Source organism: Cololabis saira, chromosome 17, assembly GCF_033807715.1.
Source record: "Cololabis saira isolate AMF1-May2022 chromosome 17, fColSai1.1, whole genome shotgun sequence".
In the NCBI taxonomy this organism is placed as follows: domain Eukaryota; kingdom Metazoa; phylum Chordata; class Actinopteri; order Beloniformes; family Belonidae; genus Cololabis; species Cololabis saira.
In genome coordinates, this window is record NC_084603.1 from 26,868,559 (window position 1) to 26,892,140 (window position 23,582).

Genomic DNA, 23,582 nt, shown 5'->3' on the forward strand with positions numbered 1-23,582 from the left:
AGGAACAGCAGCTTTGGCACTTCAGTTTCTGTTTCATGTCTTAAAGGTGGTTGAGTTTTAATTGGATATGCAAAATGCTATCAATAGATAGATAGATAGATAGATAGATGTACTTTATTAATCCCGAAGGAAATTTAATGTTAAAGGCCACCAAAATAACACAATCCCTCCTATGAAGACGAGTCTTTCTTGTTGACTCTTTGACGTTACAACTTACCCTCCATTCTGTCATTTACAGCGAGGGTCTTGAGGAGTGCGATGTATTTATTAGCATCCAGTGCTACCGATGAGTCCTTGCGGCTCCTGCAAGCGGGGGCAGAGAGAAAAACAGACTTGATTAATGTAGTCACCTTAATGCAGGTCATCTATTATATGTTCTCCGCGTTCAATCTGATGCTGGAATCAGGTGGTGAGTCAGGAGGAGGAAACAGGGGAGGAAGAGGGGAGAGTTTCCTGTGTTTCAGCCAGTCAACAGAGCGGCTGAACCCTGCATTAATGTCTCCCCTAATACCACTCAAGTTAAACTTTAATGGCTTACTACTGGCCGCAGCGCAGCCTTATGAGTGTGAGTGTGTGTGTGCTGCATGTGTGTGTGTGTCCATCCTGCCTCACTCACAACTCCCTCTTCAGGTTGAGCGCCTCCTCCACATTGTTAAGGCGACAACACAGGTTGATGAGGATCGCGTAGCTGCCGACTGTCATCTCCTCTTCGTTCTGCTGCTTGAGCTCAAGGGCACGCTGCAGGTTCTGGTCAAACAACACAACACTTTAGAAGAAAAACAGCACACAGACAAAGCAACTTATCTCAGAAAACACAAGAAAGAAGGTCTTGTGAGACTGCGTTACCCAAACAAACCCTACCTCCTCAGCACTCAGCGTTTGGATGGTTTGTTTGAAAACAGAGCCTAATGGTTTGTTCTCTGCTTTCAGTTCAGCCAATTTAGCCTCAAGCGCCAACAATTTGGCCTCAGTTCCCTGAAGGAGACAAAAAAGGTCAGGCACACATACAGGACCAGTCGTATCGTCATAAGCTCTTACTAAAATGGCTTAACACTGATGCACTTATCTGATCGGAATATGATCAAGAGGAAAAATGTACGATCCCAAAATGATTCATGCAAAACAAGTTAAATATGTCAAATTGTTTATGATCATATTGTGTGCATTGTTCATTCTATTCTACTTACGGTGACACGGGGAGTAGCTGACGCGCCGTCACTGGACAGTCTGTCTTTGGGTTCAACCAAAGCAATCACATCCTGACACACAAAGTTAATATTAATATATACACCTCCAAATATAGATATAAGAGATATATAGATAGATAGAAAATAGAGATATAAAGAGTAAATACATTTTCAAGTAAGTCAGGTTGTACTTTAAGGTTATTTACTAAAATAAAGCTTTTCCTTAGCGCTTGTCTTTTTACTGAAACTGTTACAATCTCAAACGGCGCACTGCAAAAAATTATACAACAGACTGAACTTATCTGAAATTACAACTGAATTCAGGCTTCGTACCTTGATGAGTGTGGGTGTGTTGTAGGACTCCAGAAGGTTCTTAATTCCTCTGTAGATGTTCAGAGAAATGAAAATGTTCTGCATAGAAATAAAAGAAGGGAGATGAACATCTGCAGAAGAGCAGGAACTGAACGTATTGCAATAAAAGAGCTGACTTCTAACAGCAGCTGAGCACTATGAATAATCTTAAAGGATTAGAAGCTCTTCATTTCATCCATGCCCTTCAAGGTGGTAAGAGTGCTATCTAAGACTAGTGTCAACAGAATTCAGCTGGGAAAAATGTATTTAACTTCATTGGCTGAACATTTTCCGGGGAAACATTTGGGTGTTTGTCTGATGCATGTTAATATCAAAGAAAAAATACATTCACAAAAAAATAAAAGATGAAGGTTTCATCTTGAGATTTGGCATACAGATGAGCCTGGTAATATTTTTGACAGTTGTTAAAATTATTATCAAAAATGTCTAATTTTGGAGGATTTTCTATCAAAAATCAACCTTTATCACCTCCACTAAATTGGGTATTATTGAAGACTGTGAACATCCATAAGAGCAAATCAACAACAACAAAAAAAAAAGGAAAATTAATTTTCCTAAAATTGTGGAAAGAAAAAAAGGGTGATTCTAAGCACATTTTCCTCCACTAATCTCACACGATTAGGGTTAATTCTTCAAGTTAAGCACTAGTTGGCAAGAATACTCCACTCAGGACTGTGGGACAAGAGGATGCAATGACGTAACATAAAGAAAGACCAACGTGAATGAAGGATATCAAACATAGTGGAAAGCCTGAGGTCAGAACATGGAATTAGGTGCATTTTCTACACTTTTGGTTACATCTGTGTTCATAAATCACTTAGATCCCTGTATGCCATTTATTGACTGAACCTGCTTCCTCCACATTTAATCATATTTAAATGTGTATTCATATTCCATGCTTTCCATCTCTACCAAACATTAATTCTGAAGTGTACTTTGATTGCTATACATCTCCACAGACTGTGGAAGTTATGAATGAACTTAACATTTCATAAAATAAAGAGCATCTGTGTTTTCAGTAACTTCACTAATGTATGTGTACCTGATCATGCAGCTTATTGAAGAAACTCCGCAGTTTGTCTTCCTGCGCCTGAACCTGCGCCTTCGGCATGTTGTCGATCAGATTGTACAGGAAGTAAGACGTCGATTCTGGATGGAGATGCAGATACAGACACTGAGCAGTCTCTTTGGGATAAATTTCATTTGCCACCCTGTCAGTCATGCCATCCATTTGTGCATTCATACTTTTTTTTTTCCCCGTAACCTCTGTGGACTGTGAGCTTGTGTCTCTTTTCTGCTGACAGAAGCTGCTTTTGGGCCGGCGTTTGAGTGGCTGTACGTCGGCCGGCAGTGACAGCTTCCTCTTATTTCAGCACTCGCACATGTTTGCAGATGTCATCCAACATGATTTGACATGGATAACGGTCTCCATCGCTCGCACCAGCACTCACACTCACCGGTTTCAACACTTGGGAATCTGACACATACACTGACATGGAGCGACATTAACGCCCTACACTGCTACACCTAGACACACACACTTTAACAACTCAGCGCTGCGTCAGCAGCCAGGCTCCATTTCCTCTGCTGTAGAGAGCAGGACTTTTAGCCACACGCTGAAACACACACACACACACACACCTGTCTTGGACAGAATTCATGAAGAGAAATGGGTCGGGCAGCATTCTGTTGTTACTGAGACTCAAACACACACAGCAGTTTTTGTCATGTGAATTAAACTACCAAGGTGACAGTCTGAAGACCATGCAACTTTGAACATATATGAAATAGATGATACACACACATGTGACATCCAAGGACATGCAACCTGTACTTCTAAATACATATTTTCCAATTTTCTCACCTGCAGGCTTCTGGGAAAACCGCTCATCTTTGTACAAGATCCCAGTAATCTGGAAAGAAGATCAGCAAGTTAAAGACAAAAGCATAATCTTATTTTAAAATTGTAATATTAAGTACTAGGACTAGACCCCCCACCCCTGGATATATTTCTTTCATGGGAAGACTTTGCATCTTTTCACTTGTAAAATTCTTTAGTACTTACACTTTGTTGCACATAATTTTACAACTGCAAACTATGGTGTTCAAACATTCCTGAGCTAGCTGCCCACCCTAAACATCACTATCCTTAAAATGTATCAGATGACATTTGTCATAATGGACCTACAACCTTCAGAGAGTAGATGGTAAACAGATTCTTTATCACAAGTGTTTTATTTAAATGTTTTATACGCCGCTGGACATGTATAGTATATCTCCGCGGGCATAAATGAAAGACGGAAAGGCAGATGTTGATGTCTTACCTTGGCCATGCTCTCCACATCGTCTGACCTGCAGGGGGCAGTAGAGGACAAGATATGAGCACCCAAGGTACATGCACAAGCTGCAGGTCAAACAAAGCCTTAATGTACAGTCGTTTTACTTCCAAGTTAATATAAACATAAAAGGGGATCCACATATCTGACACAGTTTCTTTTATTTTATTTGTAAAGTACAAAAAATATTGCAAGAAATGTAAATGTTGAGTGACTTAAACATTTAATAATTTGTTGCTTTTGCTTAAAGAGGCTCAAGATAGAAGCAGTGGTCAAAAACAGAATGAGAGTCATGTTTTAAAACTGTAAAAATACATTTCACATCAACACATTTTGAGGTTGTATGACATTTTCTCCTCATAATTTTATACATCCTTGATCTTTATACAAGTCACAGCGAAAGTGTCATGCTGTCATGGCTACTGAGTTCATGGTGTAACTGTAGAAGGAGAAACGGTTTGATTTCCCAGTTTGAAAATCTCAATTCCACTGTACCAGAGAGACGAGACGGCAGTACAAAAGTCTGGGAAACCACAAAAGGCACAAAGTCACGCATGCACAGATACAAGTGCACACGTGCACGCACAAAGGCTAAATGATGACAATGTGTGACATTTCTGGCATTGTCAGCTAGTTGGTGGAAACGAGGCAAGAGGGGGAGATGAGAAGAGAGAAGAAGAGGTCTTTAATGATTAAATTATCCCCTGACCTTGTCTTTGACAGGGGCAGGTCCCACATCGTGATGACATGGCGCTCGCAAACTCACACATACACACACACTACCCGAGTGACAAGTCCAATTACGACCGTGTCAGGCAACCTAACCATCAGACCAGTGTGCAAGTGTCTATGTGTGCACTAATGCAACAAGAGAAAAGGAAAGGGAGGAAAGGAAGTCCATTCAGACAGAAAAAGACAAAAAATTAATGGATATTCTGACAGTATCTAGTTAAAAAAAAAAAAAAAAAAAAGGAAAAGAACACGCCAATTTTTTAACACAATATCTAGTGTTAATCTTCAGGAATTATCTTATACTGATCTCTTTCCTAAAGCTGAAAACGTAGTTAAAATGTATAAACCTATGCTGAAAAGGGCAAACTGAATCATGTCAGCATAATAAAGGATTTGTTTTTATTAGAGTATACCGCATAAGTGGAAAGAAAACAACGATGGACAGAAAATATTCATAATAAACTGGAAAAAATGGACTCACTGAACTCAGATGTCAAAGTTAAGCTCAATCGTGTGTATTTGGTCTCAGTGAAAGAAATAACTTTAGTCCCAGCAGGCAAGTTAGCACTTTACTCTTTGACTCACCTCCAGCATCGCTGAGGGGCCCAAGTGTTTTTGTGAAGCTGTATGGTGCTAAACTGTAAATATTCATAAAAACACCCCTTCAACAAAAGCCCATGGGTCAGAGCTCTGGTCCTAAGGCTAAAAGTGTGTGTATGTGCATGCCTGAGAGTGTGTGAGAGACTGGGACTAGGATGGGGGGTCTGAGTATGAGGGGTACTGGTGGGCATCTGCTAATTTACATATCTCCCACAGTGCTTTGAGGCAAAAACTGAGGGATGACGGCCTCCATATGCATGAGGCACCCATGTATATCTGTGTGCATGTGTGATGTTTTTCTCCCAGCAGTTGCCCATAACGCACAGATGTTGTAGATGGTGTGATAGGTTGCACATGTCATTTTCGCAGCATATGCTGCTGTGACCCCCATACAGCTACAGGCCTCCCGAAAAAGCCAGACAAGATTTGGAGGCAAAATATGTAGAAATATGGAAGATAAAATGTTGCAGAGCATGGAAAGTCAGAAAAGCAAATGAAAGACTAAGTGACTCACCTTCTGAAGCCTGCGATGAGGCTGCCGCGGAAAGTATTGAGGTCCAGAGGAGGGAAAGAGGAATCCGACACTGAAGTGTGGATGAGGCAAGAGAAAAGTGATCAAATGGGGAAGAAATGGTAATTTCTGTCTACTGTTAACTACTGATCATCTGTACATAAACAGACGGAGATCAGCGCTTTGCCATATAAGAGAAAAATAACATTAAGAAGTTTGATTTGAGAATGAATTCAAAACGTCTTTGATTTCCTAATTTCTGACTTTAATGAAAAGGAGACCAAAGTGGTTAACACTTCTCAAAATGGCATAAAGACATCCAGGATTGGGATGTCTACTTATATTACATACTCCGGTTTCTATATTCTGTAAATTGTTTAAATTTTCTGATTGTTAATTTAGTCTAACATCAAAAAACATTGGAAAGAATAAAAAATAAAGGGGAAAAATATTTGGTTGGGAAATGCAGTATATACCAAAAAAAAAAAAAAGGAGCCACGCAAGTTCCAGTGAGCGGAGAACGAGACTAAAAACAGAGGAAAGGCAGAAAACAGGAAGAGTTATCAATTATTTAACAGCCTTCTCTATCCCGTTCCTCTGCAAGTTGCGGCTGCTTTTTACATATTCACACAGACAAATCTCTTAAAAGGGCTGATGAGCAATGGGGAGTAAGAGGCAAATGGATGTGTGTTGAAACTGGACCAATTAGCCCGCAGGCAGAGCAGCGATTTTTACAACAATATGATCAAGATGCAGCACAGATTCTTTAAACTGGTGTGTGTGTGTGTGTGTGTGTGTGTGTGTGTGTGCGTGTGCGTGTGCGTGTGCGTGTGCGTGTGCGTGTGCGTGTGCGTGTGCGTGTGCGTGTGCGTGTGCGTGTGTGTGAGCTTACACAGGGTGTGCGCTTCGGCCAGGTTGGTCGCAGCCTTCACGCGAATTTCTGAGCACAAGAGTCCCTCAGACATGGTAATGCCGGCACCCTGAACACAGATGAGTCACATTTTTAGGCTGCAAAACATTTTTAAACCCACATGTAAATAGAAAATTACTTCTAAATTACCTCCAGAGCCTCTCGAGCCGCCTGGGCGTTGGGGAAGACAGGGATGATGTAGTTGGATAAAGTCTCGACATCAGGGGCCACGCCAAGCTCCTGCATGCCTTTTGCCACCTCCAACATAACTGTAACACATGCAAAAGTTATAAATAAAGTGTTCCAGAAACACTGGAATTAATAAAATTCAGATTCTCATCTTAAATCTGACCTAAGATTCCTTTCACGGACTCCATGAATCCAAGTTCAGGTAATTAAAATTATTTACTTTTTAATCAACCTTCTAAAAATCAGACCATACTAAAGTCAACATTTATGATTTCAAAAGTACAAATTTAATTAACTGGTGTTTGTGTCATGAAAAGTGTAAAAGACAAAAAAAATAAAATAAAAAAACTCTTGTATACGCGGATAAAAAAAAAAATTCAGCCTTGCTTTTCTTCCTCCCCTCCTCAGTCTTATTCTACACTTTTATGGATACACACTTTCCTCCCGTCGCTCTTATCCACCGGCCTTGAGCTGTCCAAGCGCTACACATACCCTTCATTGGCACTATGCTAATGGATGCTTTCCCCTCAGCCTCGAACTGATGGATATGAGTAAAGAGACACACACTTGGCCTGAAGTGGACTGTTGCACCCTGCTCTCCAGCAGAACCTGGGGGTCCTGCCCCCGGGGCAGGAGGACGAAAACAGCCACATGCATATGGAACAACCGCACAAGTACACAGACACTTGCAGGCATGTGGAGCGCATGTGAGAGGGCGCATGCACTGTAGCATTTTGCAGATGTCTGGATGTCTGGAAGCATGCCCAGAAAGAAAATGACTAATAAAATGCACATGGCATCGTGTGTTGGTAAATAGTGGTTCAACTGAAACATCAACTATAAAACAGTATGTGCCGTATATGAACATTGCGTGTGCCAATACATCGTGATCTTACGCAGCAAACTATGCTTAAGTTCTTCTTGAGTTGGCACACTTTGAAATTCTGTGTGTATTCATAGTTCACTCAGGTTCCTAAACACACACATAAATATCTGTGGCCGTGCATCCTCTTGGGACATATGTGTTCACCTGGCAGTCTTGCTCTTTTGCTAAATAAAAGATGAATCTCGGGCTTTTATATGCCATTAAAACCCACGCCTGAGCTACATTATCCCAGGTAGGGCTACCTGAACCACTCCATCCATCCAGCCTTCCTCTCGCTCCATATAACTCATTCATCTGGCCCTCTCACTATCCACCCACCCAGCTTTCAAGAAAAGGCAAACGGGCGATCTTCCCCTTTCTTCTCAATGGAGGATCCAAGCGCTTTGCCGTCCACCGGCTCATTCTTACTGTGTCATCTGGCCTTTTTTATGAAAGAAGAGATGGAGCCTCTGCTTTCTTCCTGAATAATCCATAATCAATTTACCAGCGACCCAGACAGTTAGAAAACAAGTGAATGGAGAGCTGGAGGAATAAGTGCACGAGCCAGCCCTCCCTCACGTGCTTTCCAGTTTCCAGACATGAGTTTCCATGAACATCAGCAATTTTCAGTTGTGCAGTATTTTGTGTGTTTATTAATTTATTTTTTTCGTAGACAAAAAGTGAAAAGTTTAGGTTTAAAGTTTCAGGAAGAAAGGGAGTTGTTGCAAGGTGAAAACAACCGAAATGTAAAATACAGCCAAGGTGGCTGCTTTGGGAAAAGTCTCCGTTACACAGTTGGAAAACCTTTTTTCAAGATACAAAAAATCTCAAGCTACAATTTAAACTTTCAGACTACCGGTACTTCAGACTATTGTTTTGTGTTACAAAAAAAATTTATTAAATGAATAAAGGAAATCTTCTGTCAAACTGTGAGCTCATTTTACTCCGAAACGTTCACAGACATCTGGATGCTACCAGATTGCAGCTGGTAAAAAAAAACGCATAATTTGTCATTTTCACTCAGTGTGGGAGCAGCAACATTTAAATTTTATATTTACACCTAAATACAAGCAAAAAAAGGCCAAATCCCAATAATATGTCCCTGCAAGGGAAAATAACACCATGTCTAACATCATCTGTAACAAGTCAAGCAACAAATACAACAGTTGGCCTATGAGCAATAAAATGTTATATCTTCTTCATCTGTCCAGTTAAACGCAGCTATTGTGCCTGCAGCTACTGTAGTCATCAGGCAAGCTTATACTAAGATTTCAAGCCAAGCTCCATCAGCAGCAGGTAATAACGTCTAGCAGCCAGCTCAGCTCAAAGTCATATTGAAAATGTTTGATCACTGGAGAAACCGAAGGAAAGTTTCCCATGAAGAGTTTGAGCAGAGGCACAGGTTTTCTGGGTTGGTTGGCTGGAAAACACACAGGAAGTACAGATGTCCATAGAGTCCATCTCTACTGTCTTACTTGACTGAATTATGATGATGACGAGAATAACAAAAAATGATTCATTCTGCTCCGAATGCAGCATCTTTCCAAGAGTTAAAGTCTAATTTCTAATGTTTTTTTTTAAGGTCTACATATTTAACTATACAACAAATGAAGAACCTTTTTTTGAATTCTCTCCAACAGATGTGACACAGGAGCGAGCCGAGAAGAGTAAAGAACTGTCCAGGTTGGTCACCATAAAACCTGACATACCATCCAGGCACGAAGTATCAAAGTGGTGAGTTAAGCATGGCAGTGGTCACAAGATATCACCGTCAGATTCATGTCTTCAGGTTAACTGTCACAGACTAGCAGGGAGGATGAAGAAACGAGAGGAAAAGAGGAGTGGAGTGAACCGGTAGCTGTCATCTCCTCCCATCCTTGGACATGAGTACCTGTCACTTTCCCTTTTCTCTCTCCTCCACCACCATCTGTCTCACCATCTCTCCGTGGCTGTGACTCTCTTAAGGTGGACTTGATTGCTGCAAGGGCAACCGCAGGTGAAAAACAGAAACAAGTATGCAAAAAATGCCTATTTTAAAAACGTAAGAGCTGCATTTTTATCCTCGTTTGCTTATTTTATTGTCTAAATTTCTCATAATCTTAAAACACGCACGGCCAGAAACCCTCCCTGTCAGTCCCCTCTCACCCCCTCCCTCTTTTCATGGCTCTGCCATGTCAGAAGTGATAAGAGCACGTTGTGTCGCAAGGACTGACAAGCATCGACTAGCTGGCGGCAGGTGGCAAAGACGGGCCGAGCATATGCTTTCGCTAAACCCGCCAAATCCAAACCTCATCAAAATGTAAGAGGATTCCCCTCCCCTTCCTCTCCTTATTCTTACCCATCCCTCCCTCCCTCAAAGCCCCCCTCCAATTCCACAGCTCTGGCCTTTCTGCCCGCTAGTGACACCTGTGGACAAAAAGTGACACGGCGCTTAATATTTCATGGGCCGTGCACAGTGGGGCGCGTAATCCAAAGTGAATTCCCTCAGAGCGCTCGCATTTACATGAAATCAAGTCACTCTGCATCAGTCACATCACCTGCACTGCCCCCCCTAAAGCTCCTCGCATACACCCACAAACACATAGCTGAGGACACACACACCTCGTAAGGCCAAGGAAAGTGAGAGAACGGGATGGGGAGGAGGATTTAGAAAAAAAATAAGGAGAAAAAAAAAAAAGGCACTGCATCATTCATGAGGGTTAAGGAAAACACCACCGGAAACAAGCGAGTGTAAGTGAGAGAGAGAAGTTTCTCCACTTTCCTTCCATCTGTCTTTCTTCTTTCTGCATCGCGATACCTAAATGGATGCTGTCTGACGTGAGGCTTTCAGATTGTGTGGTTGGAGAATTTAAATCAGAATGTGTGTGGCTGTCGACGTTCGGTACTCTCCTTCCACCGTTCAAACCCTGAATCTGTCTCAACCTCACGGAACAGTCAATCTGCAGTGGTCACAGCAGTTTTCACCTCCCTGCCAGCTCAAATGCTGTCAATTGGCTGACAGGAGTAAAATTACATCATTTATTAATTGCTCTAAAAAACCCCAAAGAGAGGCCCGCAGCTCAGCGCAAATAAAGCACTTAACAACCAAACCGCCACTGAACACTTTTGACAGGATGCTTTCACTAAATTCAATGAATTGTGAATTCTGACAAGTCTCCAGACACCAGCTATCTGTGACCGAGGAGATATTCTGAACAAAACTCTCCCCTAGCGGGACCAGGAAAAGACTTGGGAATAAAAATATAAAAATAAAATGTTGATATGAATTCCTCACAATGCATCAGACAGCTGTCCGATGAAGGTATAGAGCTCTGTGAAAAAGGCCTGCGTGGCGCTCACATGGACCAACATTAAATATAACATGGCTCCGCTTTGGCTCTTATTTTTGTTAAAATCTTTTTTTGTTCAAAGAACACTTGATGAGACTACGTGAGATGCCTGTGTAGTGTGAGTATGAATTCCCTTTTATTTTTAAATGTTTTACAGGCAGATATTACATGTTTCCACATAAAAGTTCAGCTTCTGTGTGACTAAAAACAATAAATTACGACTACAACACATCATATATGTAAGCAAAACAACTCCCACGCACAAATTGAAGCATTATCGGCTCACAAATCAGTCAAAAGCAATTCAATCACACCCAACCAGAGTGAGGGGGAGAGAAAGGTCTGGAGTAAGAAACAAGTCGGACAAAAGATTTGGAGAAAACCACTGAAGCAAAATGCCCTCTGATCCCCCCCCAGCTTCAAGTCTATACGTGAATACGTACAGCTTAAGGGTCCCCGCCATGGGCCAAAGGTCACTAGGTCATCCATCCACATAAAGTAAGCCACAGCCTTTTCTTTCAGGAGCTTATAAAGTCAGTCTCAGCTATTTGCCATCTGACTGAGCTCAAAATGTCCCTTTTCTGGTACAACTGTTGGATGTGTAACATTTAAATTTCCAAAATGACCAAGGAAGATAAGCAGAAATTAATTTGTTCTTAATTAATATTCTGCATGATCCGAAAAACTGATCAAAGATAACTGAAAACAACTGCACCTTCACTCAATAGAGAAAAGCAGTACTGATCACCAAGGACGGAGAAGGAGAGGAGTGGAAAGTATTGAGTTACAAGGGAGAGAAATATAAAAAAAATGTGACATTCATGTTTGAGTGCACTCTCTGAAAGTCGAAGTGCCTTCTTGGATTGTAGAAAAAGAGAAGTTGGGACATCTTCTGGATTTTGCAAACTATTCCAAAAGCTCTCCAGAGAGGCCTGAGTGTGTACACGTGAATGAGTGTTTGCGTGTGCATGTTGGCTTCATCTCCTGCTCAAACTCTCACGCAGGGATCAGACCTCTTTGCCCTTCACTGCCCCAGCACAGTGAAATCTGTCCCAGTTGGACCACTCTGTAGGTCATTAATATTTGAGGAAAATGCTCCTTTAAAAGCTCTTTCTGGTACAGAAGATGTCATAATCCCCTCTACACCAAACAAACAACAAAAAAAGGCTCAAAAACTGCTAATATCATGCTAACTAAAAACACATGCTCCATTTCAGATCGGACGCACAAACAGCTAATAGGTGTTTTATCGTCTCTTGGGGCTCCATAGCTGTAGCACCTATTAGGTTCTCAAATCCACATGAGACCGTTTATATGAGGCTGAAGTGGCTCTAAGATCCAGCTAAAAGCCCAGTTTCATTAGCTACACACTTCCAAGATATAAGAGGCACAGAGCTGAAGTATATTAGATGTGGGACATGTTTCCCTTAAGGATGGTTTTATGTGAGTTCATGTGGGCAATACAAAGTATCCCCCATAATTCAATACGTTGCAGATACACCTTCTTACAGCTTTCTCAGCGAGGATATTGAACTCTGCATTGTTTGGAGACACTTTTGCAACCCTTTCCAGATTGATGTACAACAACAAATCTCTCTCTAAGACCAGTACTAGTACATGGGGGTTGGTAGTCTAATCGCTACAAGAGGGGGGCTTGGGTCTGGAGGACACAGGTCCAAGCTCCAGAATGACAACCAAGATGAACCACCTTGGACTCCTGAGCAAGGCCTTAACCCTATTGCTCCATGGTGTGTGTGTCTCAGATGTAAGTCGCTTTGGATAAAAGCGTCTGCTAAATGACAGTAGTAGTAGTAGTAGCAGCAGCAGCAGTAGCAGCAGCAGCAGTACTAATCCGGCTTGGCATTCTGTTAAACACCTAAAGCTGAGGACACACCAACCCGACATCGCCCGCTGTCGGCCGACTGCTGTGTCGCCTCACGTCGCCTGTGTCGGGCTCAAAAAGAAGCACCAGAAACACCGCAAAGACGACACCCAGCGGCCAACTAGCACGTACGTTCTGCGCATGCGTGAGAGGTAATTCCCCTCCATACCAGCAGGCAGCGGTAGTCTGTATTCACTCAAAAACAAGGGAAAACCGGAAGCTCTGGGAAGCCGTAAACAAAACAAATAGGTTTCATATTCACACCACATTTCCACACCACTCTCGCTACCAAAATGCGTAAAGAATAAAGAATCGGCCCTGGCGTTGTCAGCCCTTGGCTTAGCTTTGCTTTCGTCACTTCCGTTTCTTCGCTACCTGAACAGCCAATCACAGAGTGAGCTGTTTGACCGACGGCCGACGTCGGTCAAACAGGCAAACATTCGGTCAAACTGAAAAGCTGCCACGGGCGGCCGACGGGCGGCCGACCTGAGGCGATGGGCGGGACACACCGGGGGAACTAGGCCGACAGACGCGCACCGACGCTCATCGACGGCCCGGCGGCCGACAGTAGGCTTGGTGTCAGGGCCTTAATATGTCTTTTTACAGAGGTCTGCACATCAGCAGATGATCGGAAGCTGATCAGAAACACCTGACTGCAATGTTCCGTCCTAAATCTGACAAAAGTAGTAAACGGATACTTAGATATGCTCATCATGATCTTGTCCAACACAACAGAAACAGAAATAACAGGATAACTCCCAACACATGGGTGAACAGTCAGGTCTCACAAACAATTTGTATTTCATGTCAGTGAATATTGTCCATGGATAACAGTTCCAAGAAAATGTTTTAGCAACTTATTCAAAAGCTGTTGTTTTTTTTCCCCTCCCATCTGTGTGTTCATCTCTGTAAACTGAACTTTATAATAAAGACCCTTTTATTTTGAGTGAGTACAAGTGTGAAGAACTTGCGTGTGTGTTCATACCAGCTGTGTTTTTGTCCTTCAAAGGCTGGGTTAAAAGAGGCCAGAAGTAATGAGGTCTTATGGGTAAGTTCTGCTCCTTAAGTAGTTTCATCAATGTAAACGATGTATCTGTAAAAAAGAAAGAAGACAAAAACATGAATTATTCAAGGAGTAATTACTATTTCAATTACTAGTTACTAGAAAAAAAATATGTGTCAAGCAGTTAATGCCTCAATGCTGTGTTCACAATTCAGCAAACACAAATAGAGACGCGTGTGTCAATGGAAGCATTTGCATTACCGATCTTCTTGGCCCCGAGAGCACAGTACAGCGTGAAGGTGAGTGGAGCATTATGCAGATTTAACTCCTCAAGCCTTTTGCAGAAGTGGACGAGCTTCTCCAGTGGCTGTAGCATATACACACACAAGTTAGAAATTACACAAAGGACTGCCAGATAACAAGCATAGTGAAAAGTGTCAACTTTTGTGCGTGTAAAATCTTTTGAAATCTTTTTGTCCACTTCCTGGTAAAATTAATTCAAGAGAGAATCCCTGCTCATGTACCGTGTCCATGTGGATGCAGTGTCTTAGGAAGAAGTTGCCTAGACCGGAGGCGTCATTGTTATCAGACTGGAGGGTGGGGAAAGTCTTCAGCATGCTAAAAGCTGTGTCCTCCTGCCCCTGGGTGATGAGGCTCAGACACAGATTCATGGCATCTAGAAGATAAAATGTAAAGCTATTTAGTTATCATAATTAATACCACATGGGATATCTCAGCAATTTTCCTATTTATGGACAGAATACAAATATCACAAAAATGTACCTGACCATTGAAAAACAGCAACATACCACACGTGTATGCAAAATGACTGCCTGTACAATGTCTTGCAGAGAGCAATAATTCATTGCAGGAACCCAATAATTATTGGATTATTCATCACAGTTAAGGTCAGAAGCAGTTCCACACAGCAGAGCACCTCCTCCTGCTGAAGAAAACTTCTTACATATATGTTTTTAAGTCTACCAGCTTCCAGCTGGGGAAAAGAGCCATGGCAAAGAGCCATGACAGACCAAGCCAACAAGTGGCTGTCTGGAACAGCTGTGAACATCTGTCACTTTTATCTTTTTGGAGTGTAAACACCATCACGTTGTCAGTCATGGCGAGAGCCCATTGGCTGAACGGCTGTTCAGTGCACCAAATGAGTGCAAGAGCAGCAGCCAAACAAGAAAACAAAACAAAAAAAAAGAAATACGGTAAATAAATATGTGCACAACCTATTTGTCATCATGAAATCCAATTCCCACAAAACCATAGTCATAGAGAGTGAAGACTAGGGATGGGCGATTTTGGACAAAAATAAAATCCAGATTTTTTTCTCTGAAAAACTGATTTTCGATTTCGATTTCTTCGGTAAAACTACAAAAGACAATGGAATAAATTGTTTCAAATATTTTATCTTTATTTTTAAAGAAAAATAGCAAACAAATTTCCCTATTGGTAATGAAGTGCAATTGAAAGATACTGTAAATCCTCCTTGAGTTTAGTAAAGTGACAACATTTACAATTTTCTTGACCAAAGACAAAGATGACTAGACGAGCTCTGTCTGTAATGCAGCCAGCTGCAAAAAAGGAAAATCGATTTTCCTTTTTTTAACATCGTCTTGATTAATAAATCTGATTTACATTTAAAATCGATTAATCGCACAGCCCTAGTGAAGACCAATGAAAACCAATTGATAACCATGATTCAGGACACCAGCTCCATATAACGTTACCAAAAACACAAGCAAAGACCAATTTGTTTATCTTCCGGTTTCTCTCACTGCGCCAATTCTTGATTAAGACATTGGCAGCCTGAGTGTAGACATGACACAACCCTTCCGCTACCTCTGGTTCTTTAAAGTGGTTAGATGTATGGGAATCTTTAAATAATGACAGAACATACTTTTGGAAATAGATCACTACATCACTGACTGCTGCAGGAAAAGACGACATGTTTGCGCCTGCGTATACCTGGTACGAAACCCCTCTCATGCCTCAGGCGTTCAATCATTTCTGGTATGTGCTGCTGGTGTCCTGCCTTGGCCAGAGTGAAGATGACCTGCATGATATCCCTGTCCATCAGAGTGCAGTCTGCACTCTCAGCTGCATCCAGAATCTGGAAATATTAAGATCGTAAATATGATGATGGGAAGAAAGAGGAAATTAGTTTAAAAGATGTTTATATCTTATAATTTGAAAGTGCATCATCATTGTTTTGACAGCACACACCTTTTTCATATTTTCCAGGTCACCCTTCTCTGCATAAGCATTCAGTAGTGACACATAGGTGTCAGGACTGGGTTCAATTCCTGCACCTCGCATCACAGACAGGATATTTGAAGCACTCTCCATGTCGCTGCATTGTGACAGACAACAGATTGTTTCAAAACCAATTACTTAATTCATCACAAGATGAAAAGTTGTGCTACTCACCCTGCACGGGCATGGCCCGTCACCAGGGAGCTGAACACGGCTTCAGTGATAGGCAAATCTTTGCTCTTCATGAAACCCAAGATAGTGCTGTAAATGCAAGGTGAAAGTTGGAAAAAATAAAAAATAATATGAATAACCCGTCGTATGCAGCGCTTTTAGGTACCACGAATGTAAAAAGATTAAATAGTGATCATTCTAAGTGAACACAGCACAGAACATGTCTACAGTATATGTGGGCTTAAATACATTTTATTATAAATTAGATTTGGAGGTGGGATTTAATTGGTGTCAAAAATCAGTTGGCCTGAAAAATTCCAGATCATTCACTACAGAAGTTTAAAACTTTTAAAAGAATGAATTACTGATATTGTAACAACCAATGAGTACAGAAACAAAACAAATAATTAAGTCTTATAAAAAAGTTTGTTTTTTTTTAAATCCACAGTTTAACAGCATGTATAATACCCAGACGTTAAATGAGAAGCCTTCAACACAGATACCATTTTATGTTACTTTCCTGTAGTTTTTATTCCTTTCTTTAAATAAATTATCTCAACAAGACTTTTTTTTTTTTTTTTTTTAAACCCTTCAGAAAAGATTTTCCAAAAGTGAAAAAAACTGAACATTTCCTCACCTGGCTCCTTCAATATCTCCTTTTTCACAGTAGGCGGCTATTAGTCTCTGGTAAGTAACCTGTGTATAACAACATTATTTAATCAAACAGCGCTTCATAATAACCACTAAATAAAAAAGAATCAGCTGAAGAAGCAGGAAGAACAGTGCAATTTAAAATAAAAAAATAATGTGCATTAACTGTTACATTAAGCTATGCACACCAACCAAAATATATGGGTATCCGTCCATCCTCTCGATGTAAATCTAAATGTGCTTTTTTTCCGTAACCTGAACGATAATACTTACTCTGTTAGGCTGAACATTCGCTGCTTCCATCTTGGCCAGAAAGTCAGTGGGGGTAAACTTGAACTCATTCTGGAGGTAAACCTTCAGTAAGGCGTTGTAGTGGCTCACATCATACTGTGCACCTGCAGATGACAATGTTTCAGTAGTTCTCACAAGCCATGATGAAGTGGCCAAAGGCTTTTTCCTGTGGCTGTGTGAGGCTTTGTTTTCTTAAGCATTACATGGCAACACAAGTGTATGGTTGTTTACTTTCTTACCCATCTCCTGTAGCTTCTCCCATATCCGGTGTGCCAGCTCGGTGCGTTCCTCCAGTGGCACCTCAGGCAGCAGAGACCCACAGCTACGCAGCAGCAACAAGGCCTGGTTACCACTGGGATAACCTAAATGCAGAGATGGACGCGTGGATGTATGTGGAAAGAAAAAAGAAACACCATTATAGAACTTGTTTTGTTTAATACACAAGAAAATGTAGATAAATGCCAATTCTAATGAGAAAAATATATATTACAACATGAATGCTGCATTTTAATAAACCTGTGGCCACTTTTAACTTTACAAGAGTGGCAATAGTGGTAATAACTATTTGAATGCAGTATGCGCTTACCTTCTGACTACCTCTTCAGCATAAATGATTGTTAAATCTGTCTGCCTACCTGTGCGGCTGATATCATGGAAGAGGCGGAGCAGCAAAGTCTTGGTAATGCGTCCAGTCCTCCTCACTGAGCTGTCCAGTTTCGTCAGGGCCCAGTCAAACTGCTGCGCTTGCTTGGATTGGACCACGGTGCTTGCTTCATCCTTGGGATCTGTGGCTACGGTGTAGTTACGCACACACCCCGTGGCATACGGCCACACACAACTGCAGAGGATGGAGAATGGATGGATGGATGTTATTGGGTGCATAAGAGATTATGACCAAAACACAGACAAGACGGTACAAATAATTCTCACAGTGGCAAGGCAAGGCAAATTTATTTATATAGCACAATTCAACACAAGGTAATTCAAAGTGCTTTACGTTGACATTAAAAGCGGCAAGACATAATTAAACAGTAAATAACAAATAAGATTGAAAAAATTAAGAATAAGATGATAAGAAAAGAAGTAAAATAATAAAAAGCACAAGCTGTTAAAAATAAGGGCAGTAGAGTACAGCAGGTAAGTATTTAATTTAGGAGTACGCTTGAGTAAACAGGAATGTTTTTAGGCCTGATTTAAAGGATCTACAGTTGGAGCAGACCTCAGGTCTACAGGAAGTTTGTTCCACCGGTGAGGAGCAGAATAACTGAACGCTGCCTCACCTTGCCTGGTTCTTGTTCTTCAACAACAAACCAGATCCAGATGAACCTCAGGGATCTGGGAGCTTCATAGGAACTAACAGATCAAGCATGTATTTTGGTCCAAGACCATTCAGGTCTTTGTAGACCAGCAGGAAGATTTTAAACTCTATCCTTTGACTCACTGGAAGCCAGTATAGTGATTTCATGACCGTTGTAATGCGGTCCAGTTTCCTGGTGTTTGTAAGGACTCTGGCGGCAGCGTTCTGGATCAGCTGCAGCTGCCTGATAGATTTCTTGTTAAGGCCTGTAAAGATGCCATTGCAATAATCCAACCTACTGAAGATGAATGCATGAATAAGTTTTTCCATGTCTTGTTTAGACAGAATCCCCTTAATTCTAGCAATGTTTTTTAGGTGGTAATATAAGTGAAAATAAATATGTTAACCTATATTCATAACACTTTTTTTGTGCTCTTGATTGTGCTGGTACATGATGTGTTGTGACCATGAAATGTGTAGTTATATTGTGTGCACTGGCTGCTCACGTTTTGTAAAGAGCTGTGACCTTGACGCAACAAAGCCCCACAAAGGAAACCCGCCCCTTCTGTTATCAACTACACTTACACCAACCAAGTCTGTGCTCCTTTTACATTTCATAATAAAATAGGAAATATCGGTTATGAAATACAAACACCTGCATCAAACTGGCTGCAGCTTTGCCTCACACACCGGCGGGCCTGTCGCATGAAGCTAACGGGCTACAAATACTACAATTAGGATTGGAAAACGATGCTCTTACTGTAAATAATCATCAGTTGTAGTTGCAGTATTATTATGAACTAATCTTTAATGCCGCTGCTTTCATGTGTTGTAAAACAGACTGTTACACAACCTCACATCATCACCTTGCATAAAAACGGGAGCCATGTTTACGGTTACCGAGCAACCGACAACCTACTTTATATCTATTATATCATAATATCACGTCAAAGGTAAACTCTCCCCTGTAAGGCGGTGTGTTTTGGTCGTGTCTTTGGTTGTCATTGAGGAGCAGCGACATGCGTGTTTCAGGCATGCATCACAGCGGCGTGAGCCAACACGTTTGGTACCTGGACGTCTTGTCAGAGACAGAACAAACTCCAGTCCGGCTGGTTCTGACAGCCCCGCTGTAGAGCCGACCCAACGGCGGCCCATTTCTTTTGGTCCCTGTGAAAAGAAACAAAGACGAAGGAGAAAACTTGAGCAGCCGGGCTGATCTCAAGAGCGCAGCCATGTTTTCTGTCACAGCGTGGAGGAACGTCTGCACCACGTGACTAGTGGGAGGAAACCAGGTATCGCGAGAGGAAACATGCGAGAGAACATATTCCTCAGAAGAGGATTATTTTACTTTTTAAAAGGTCACTATTTATGACTTTCGTGTGCACAATCATTATAAAAAGTGTATTTTATTCTTAAATTTGTGAATTAATAAAGAATGTGATTTTACAAACCACATTTTCCGTGCGTCCCACACTACTCCCAAAGAAATATTAAACTACAGCGTCTGCTTGACCCCTATGTATCAAAGATTTGTGCAGAGGTTTCACAGGGCATGAAACAGGGTACTCCAGCTTCGACATAAATATCTACATTAAATTCTATTCTAGTGGTTCATATAATTCCTGACGGGAAATTACATTTTGAAGTAATTTTTATTGTGAAATGTAGGGTCTTTAAATAATCATTGTAAATGGTTGCAAGTATGGGCAACAACAATCCTCCTGTAGTGGTGTAGCCATCTACATGGCAGATCTGAAAAAACCTTCTGACTTCACTTGGTTGTTAAATCACTGTTGTAAAAAGGGTGAACAAATTTGTTTTTTTGTCTTCATTTTAATAAAGAAAAATCATTGAGCTTCAGAACAGCATAAGGCAAACCCTATAACAGAACCAATCATCTTCATCAATTTGTTCAAATTGTATTAGACAAAAAAAGAGCTAATTTGTTGTTTTTACCTTTTTCTACAGACCCAAGACTTAATTCATTTCCATCTTATTTAATTCCTGCAGTTGATGAACTTTATATTTAAAATTCCAATATACAATAAAAGGTATTTTATTAAATAAATACCTGCACATTTTCTAAGTTACAATAACAAAATATGTATATGAAATACTTTCTACACATTACAAAAAAAATAGAAAACAGATATTAATAGCCTTTTATTATTCAAATTTCACAGAAACAGGCATAAACAGGCATCCCAGGCATATTAATTGTATTACAAAATGGAGTGTCTTGCTTTGTAGAAGCAAGGTTTCATTGACTCAGCTCCTCAATCAGCTTACAGTGATTTCCTTTCCTTTTCTTCAAGTTCGCCTCAACAACAGTCTTTGCTTTTTCCATGCTGTTCCTCACCTTTTCTCTTTTACTGTGCTCACTCCACAACTCAATGGCCAGTATACGAATCTGGTGTACATTATCCAATACCCAGGCTTGAAAGAATTCACACTTCTTGCAGGCTAAGAAGTACTTCTGTCTCCTTGCCCCTTCCTCTCCCTCTTTGGAAAGGCCCTTTTTTGCCTCAGAGAGCACTGTCCGAAGTTGACTCAAAGCTGCCAGAGAGTATCCTGTAACATCCTGTCTGTTTCGGCCAGTCAGGATATGGGCAACACCTTCCACCGCCCTGGTTGGAGCAAGCGGATCCTCCCTGTCGAAGTAACCGCCATTCAGAATTACAGTTTCTCCACAGTCCAAGGCCTCTTGGACAGAACTGAACACCTTGCTTGAGTTGAGTGCCTCGGACAAAGCAAGTACCATATCACAGAACTCAAACATCAACGCCTCAGTGTCACCGTTTAACAGGGTCAGTGTAAAAGCATAGCCATAAAGTGCATTGACTAAACCATAGCAAACCAGAGAAGACGGATTTGCACATAAAGAAGTCAACTTTGGAATTTTTGTGGAAAGTGGAGGAACGTTTTGCACAGCTGAACATCCTGCACTTCTCCTTGTTTCTTTTGAATTCCCTCGTTTAACATTCTTGATCTTTGCAGTGGATTTGGTCAGTGTCTGTCCCACTTCTTGTGACGTCTTGACTTTATTATCACCAACCTGATCATTCACAACTGCTGAGGTTTCAGTCTCCAGCTTGCCCACTTCTTCCTCAAGCACCTCCACTACGGCTGTCCTTCCCTCGTCATGCTCCTCCCACCAGGGCTTCCACAAGGGAACCAGACCACCAAGAGCTCCACCCTTCATCAGACTCATAAAAGTGTCTTTCTCTTTTGTGTTGAGAAGTTCCCAAAGTTCATCCTCTGAAAGTTCATCAATATCCAGCCCTGACATCCGATCAGCAATGTCCGGCTCCGCTTCTGCACTTTCAGCATCCTCATCCGAGTCTCCAGGCAAAGGCGCCCCACCTTCAATCTCTTCAAGTCTCTTTAAAATAGCTTCAATCTCTGTTGTGCTTCCTGTTCCAGACTGCTGAAGCTCTGCTAACCTGGACAGAAGCTCCACAACCTGCACTTTCTCCGTCATCTTTTCTTCCTCCTCTTCAACGTCATCTGTCAGAATACCCACCTCTTTTAACACACTCCCCATCCCTCCGTGTGTGCTTTCTGCCTTTTGTCTGAGCCGCAGCAGAATCTCTTGCATTTTCTTCCTCCCCTCACTCTCCGTCTTCCCCATATCCTTCAGCTCCTGCAGAACAGACTCCTTGTAAAACTCCTCTGAGCAGGCCGAGTGCTGTGGGCTCTGGTAACAAGCCAGTCCGCAGTACTGCAGGTTACACCGGGGACACGTGTAACAGCTGGGTTTACATTTACAGAACACGCATGCTGTTTTCCCGCTGCTGTTGCTGGCGGGCTCTGCAGCGGGTTTGGCCGGGGAGAGCCACTCCTCTTGTCCTCTGGACGGCAGCAGGATCCCATCTCTGCTCGGTGTTTCTGCGGGAGACACGTCCTCCTCCTTTGGACCTATGTTGGTCAGAAGACTCCGCACAGAGGGAGGGAGGCTCCGTCTAATTAGAGGATTCATTCCAATTTAGGATGATGGGACAGCGAAGCAGTCGAGGGCGGTGTGTTGAAATTGAGTAATCTGGTGATATAAAAAGAAAATGTATGTTATAAGGAAGGGTAGACTCCTCCCTGCAGCTGTGAGACTACACAACCAGCACTGCTCCCAGAAGACCACATACATACATAACAACCTGACAATAAATGTACATACATACTGGAAAATAATGTGCAATATCATTCACTGCAATTATGTAACTATCCGTCTGTTATCTTATTTATATACCAGTATTTTTTATTATTATAATTATTGTATATACCAGTACTGTTTATAGTGTGTCATACTCTGATATTATTATTGTATTATTATTATTTCTATCGATGCCTCTTGTTTTCGCACTATCCCCTTTACTGCTGTACACTGCGAATTTCCCCGCTGTGGGAATAAAGGAATATCTTATCTTATCTTATCTTATTAAGAGGTTTGACAGTGCACTTAATAACTAACTACAGCGTATTTTGTGCGGAGTTACATCCAAACAGCACTTTGAAACTATTGTGAATGTCACAAACAACGAGCTGGGTGACTAAAAAGATAGCTCTTCATAACAATGACAGAATATTAGAGGATAAACTTACTCACGACGTGTGACAACAACGAAAATCCAACGTGTGGTTTGTTGTTCCGGTGATGACGTTGCGTCGCCGATGGATGACGGAGGATTGTGACCACGCCCCCTTCGGGTTTTTCTCTTCAAATAACTTTATGTATAAACAGTCATCATTCAGAACAATTTGCAATGAATATAATCTTAATATTAGTCTAAGGATAGTAACAGACACACATAGGGGTATTAAAGACTGATTACTGCTTCATAAAAAAAATTAAAATATCAGAAATTTCATATCAATATCATAATATATGTATATATATATATATATATATATATATATATATATATATATATATATATATATATATATATATATATATATATATATATATATATATAAAAACAATATATATATATAAACAA

At 41.2% G+C, this 23,582-nt stretch overlaps 2 protein-coding genes across 3 annotated transcripts in view; both read right to left on the minus strand.

The window, feature by feature from the left end:
- The window catches only part of lrpprc (leucine-rich pentatricopeptide repeat containing), a 60,037-nt gene extending 40,203 nt beyond the window's left edge, over nucleotides 1-19,834 (minus strand). The window contains exons 1-22 of the mRNA XM_061744948.1: nucleotides 19,659-19,834; nucleotides 17,927-18,129; nucleotides 17,531-17,653; nucleotides 17,274-17,395; nucleotides 16,987-17,045; nucleotides 16,353-16,439; nucleotides 16,149-16,275; nucleotides 15,891-16,035; nucleotides 14,441-14,592; nucleotides 14,178-14,283; nucleotides 13,899-14,006; nucleotides 6,799-6,917; nucleotides 6,631-6,718; nucleotides 5,742-5,811; nucleotides 3,884-3,911; nucleotides 3,424-3,472; nucleotides 2,602-2,708; nucleotides 1,521-1,598; nucleotides 1,188-1,259; nucleotides 862-975; nucleotides 617-747; nucleotides 218-303 (exon numbers count right to left, since the gene is read on the minus strand). Coding sequence (XP_061600932.1) covers nucleotides 218-303; nucleotides 617-747; nucleotides 862-975; nucleotides 1,188-1,259; nucleotides 1,521-1,598; nucleotides 2,602-2,708; nucleotides 3,424-3,472; nucleotides 3,884-3,911; nucleotides 5,742-5,811; nucleotides 6,631-6,718; nucleotides 6,799-6,917; nucleotides 13,899-14,006; nucleotides 14,178-14,283; nucleotides 14,441-14,592; nucleotides 15,891-16,035; nucleotides 16,149-16,275; nucleotides 16,353-16,439; nucleotides 16,987-17,045; nucleotides 17,274-17,395; nucleotides 17,531-17,653; nucleotides 17,927-18,129; nucleotides 19,659-19,822 — 2,338 coding nt within the window. The 5' untranslated portion in view covers nucleotides 19,823-19,834. The remainder of the gene's footprint in view (nucleotides 1-217; nucleotides 304-616; nucleotides 748-861; nucleotides 976-1,187; nucleotides 1,260-1,520; nucleotides 1,599-2,601; nucleotides 2,709-3,423; nucleotides 3,473-3,883; nucleotides 3,912-5,741; nucleotides 5,812-6,630; nucleotides 6,719-6,798; nucleotides 6,918-13,898; nucleotides 14,007-14,177; nucleotides 14,284-14,440; nucleotides 14,593-15,890; nucleotides 16,036-16,148; nucleotides 16,276-16,352; nucleotides 16,440-16,986; nucleotides 17,046-17,273; nucleotides 17,396-17,530; nucleotides 17,654-17,926; nucleotides 18,130-19,658) is intronic.
- Nucleotides 19,835-20,549: 715 nt separating this feature from the next.
- On the minus strand, nucleotides 20,550-23,226 carry znhit2 (zinc finger, HIT-type containing 2). 2 transcript variants are annotated; one of them, XM_061745136.1, is made up of 2 exons: nucleotides 23,189-23,226; nucleotides 20,550-22,627 (listed from the first exon to the last, which is right to left on the minus strand). In XM_061745136.1, exon 2 carries the CDS (start codon nucleotides 22,565-22,567, stop codon nucleotides 20,849-20,851), a length of 1,719 nt encoding a protein of 572 aa, XP_061601120.1. In that variant the 5' UTR covers nucleotides 22,568-22,627; nucleotides 23,189-23,226; the 3' UTR covers nucleotides 20,550-20,848. The 2 variants fall into 2 exon arrangements, with proteins under 2 accessions (XP_061601120.1, XP_061601119.1); XM_061745135.1 differs by having other exon boundaries at nucleotides 23,185-23,226.
- Between the last annotated feature and the right edge of the window lie 356 nt (nucleotides 23,227-23,582).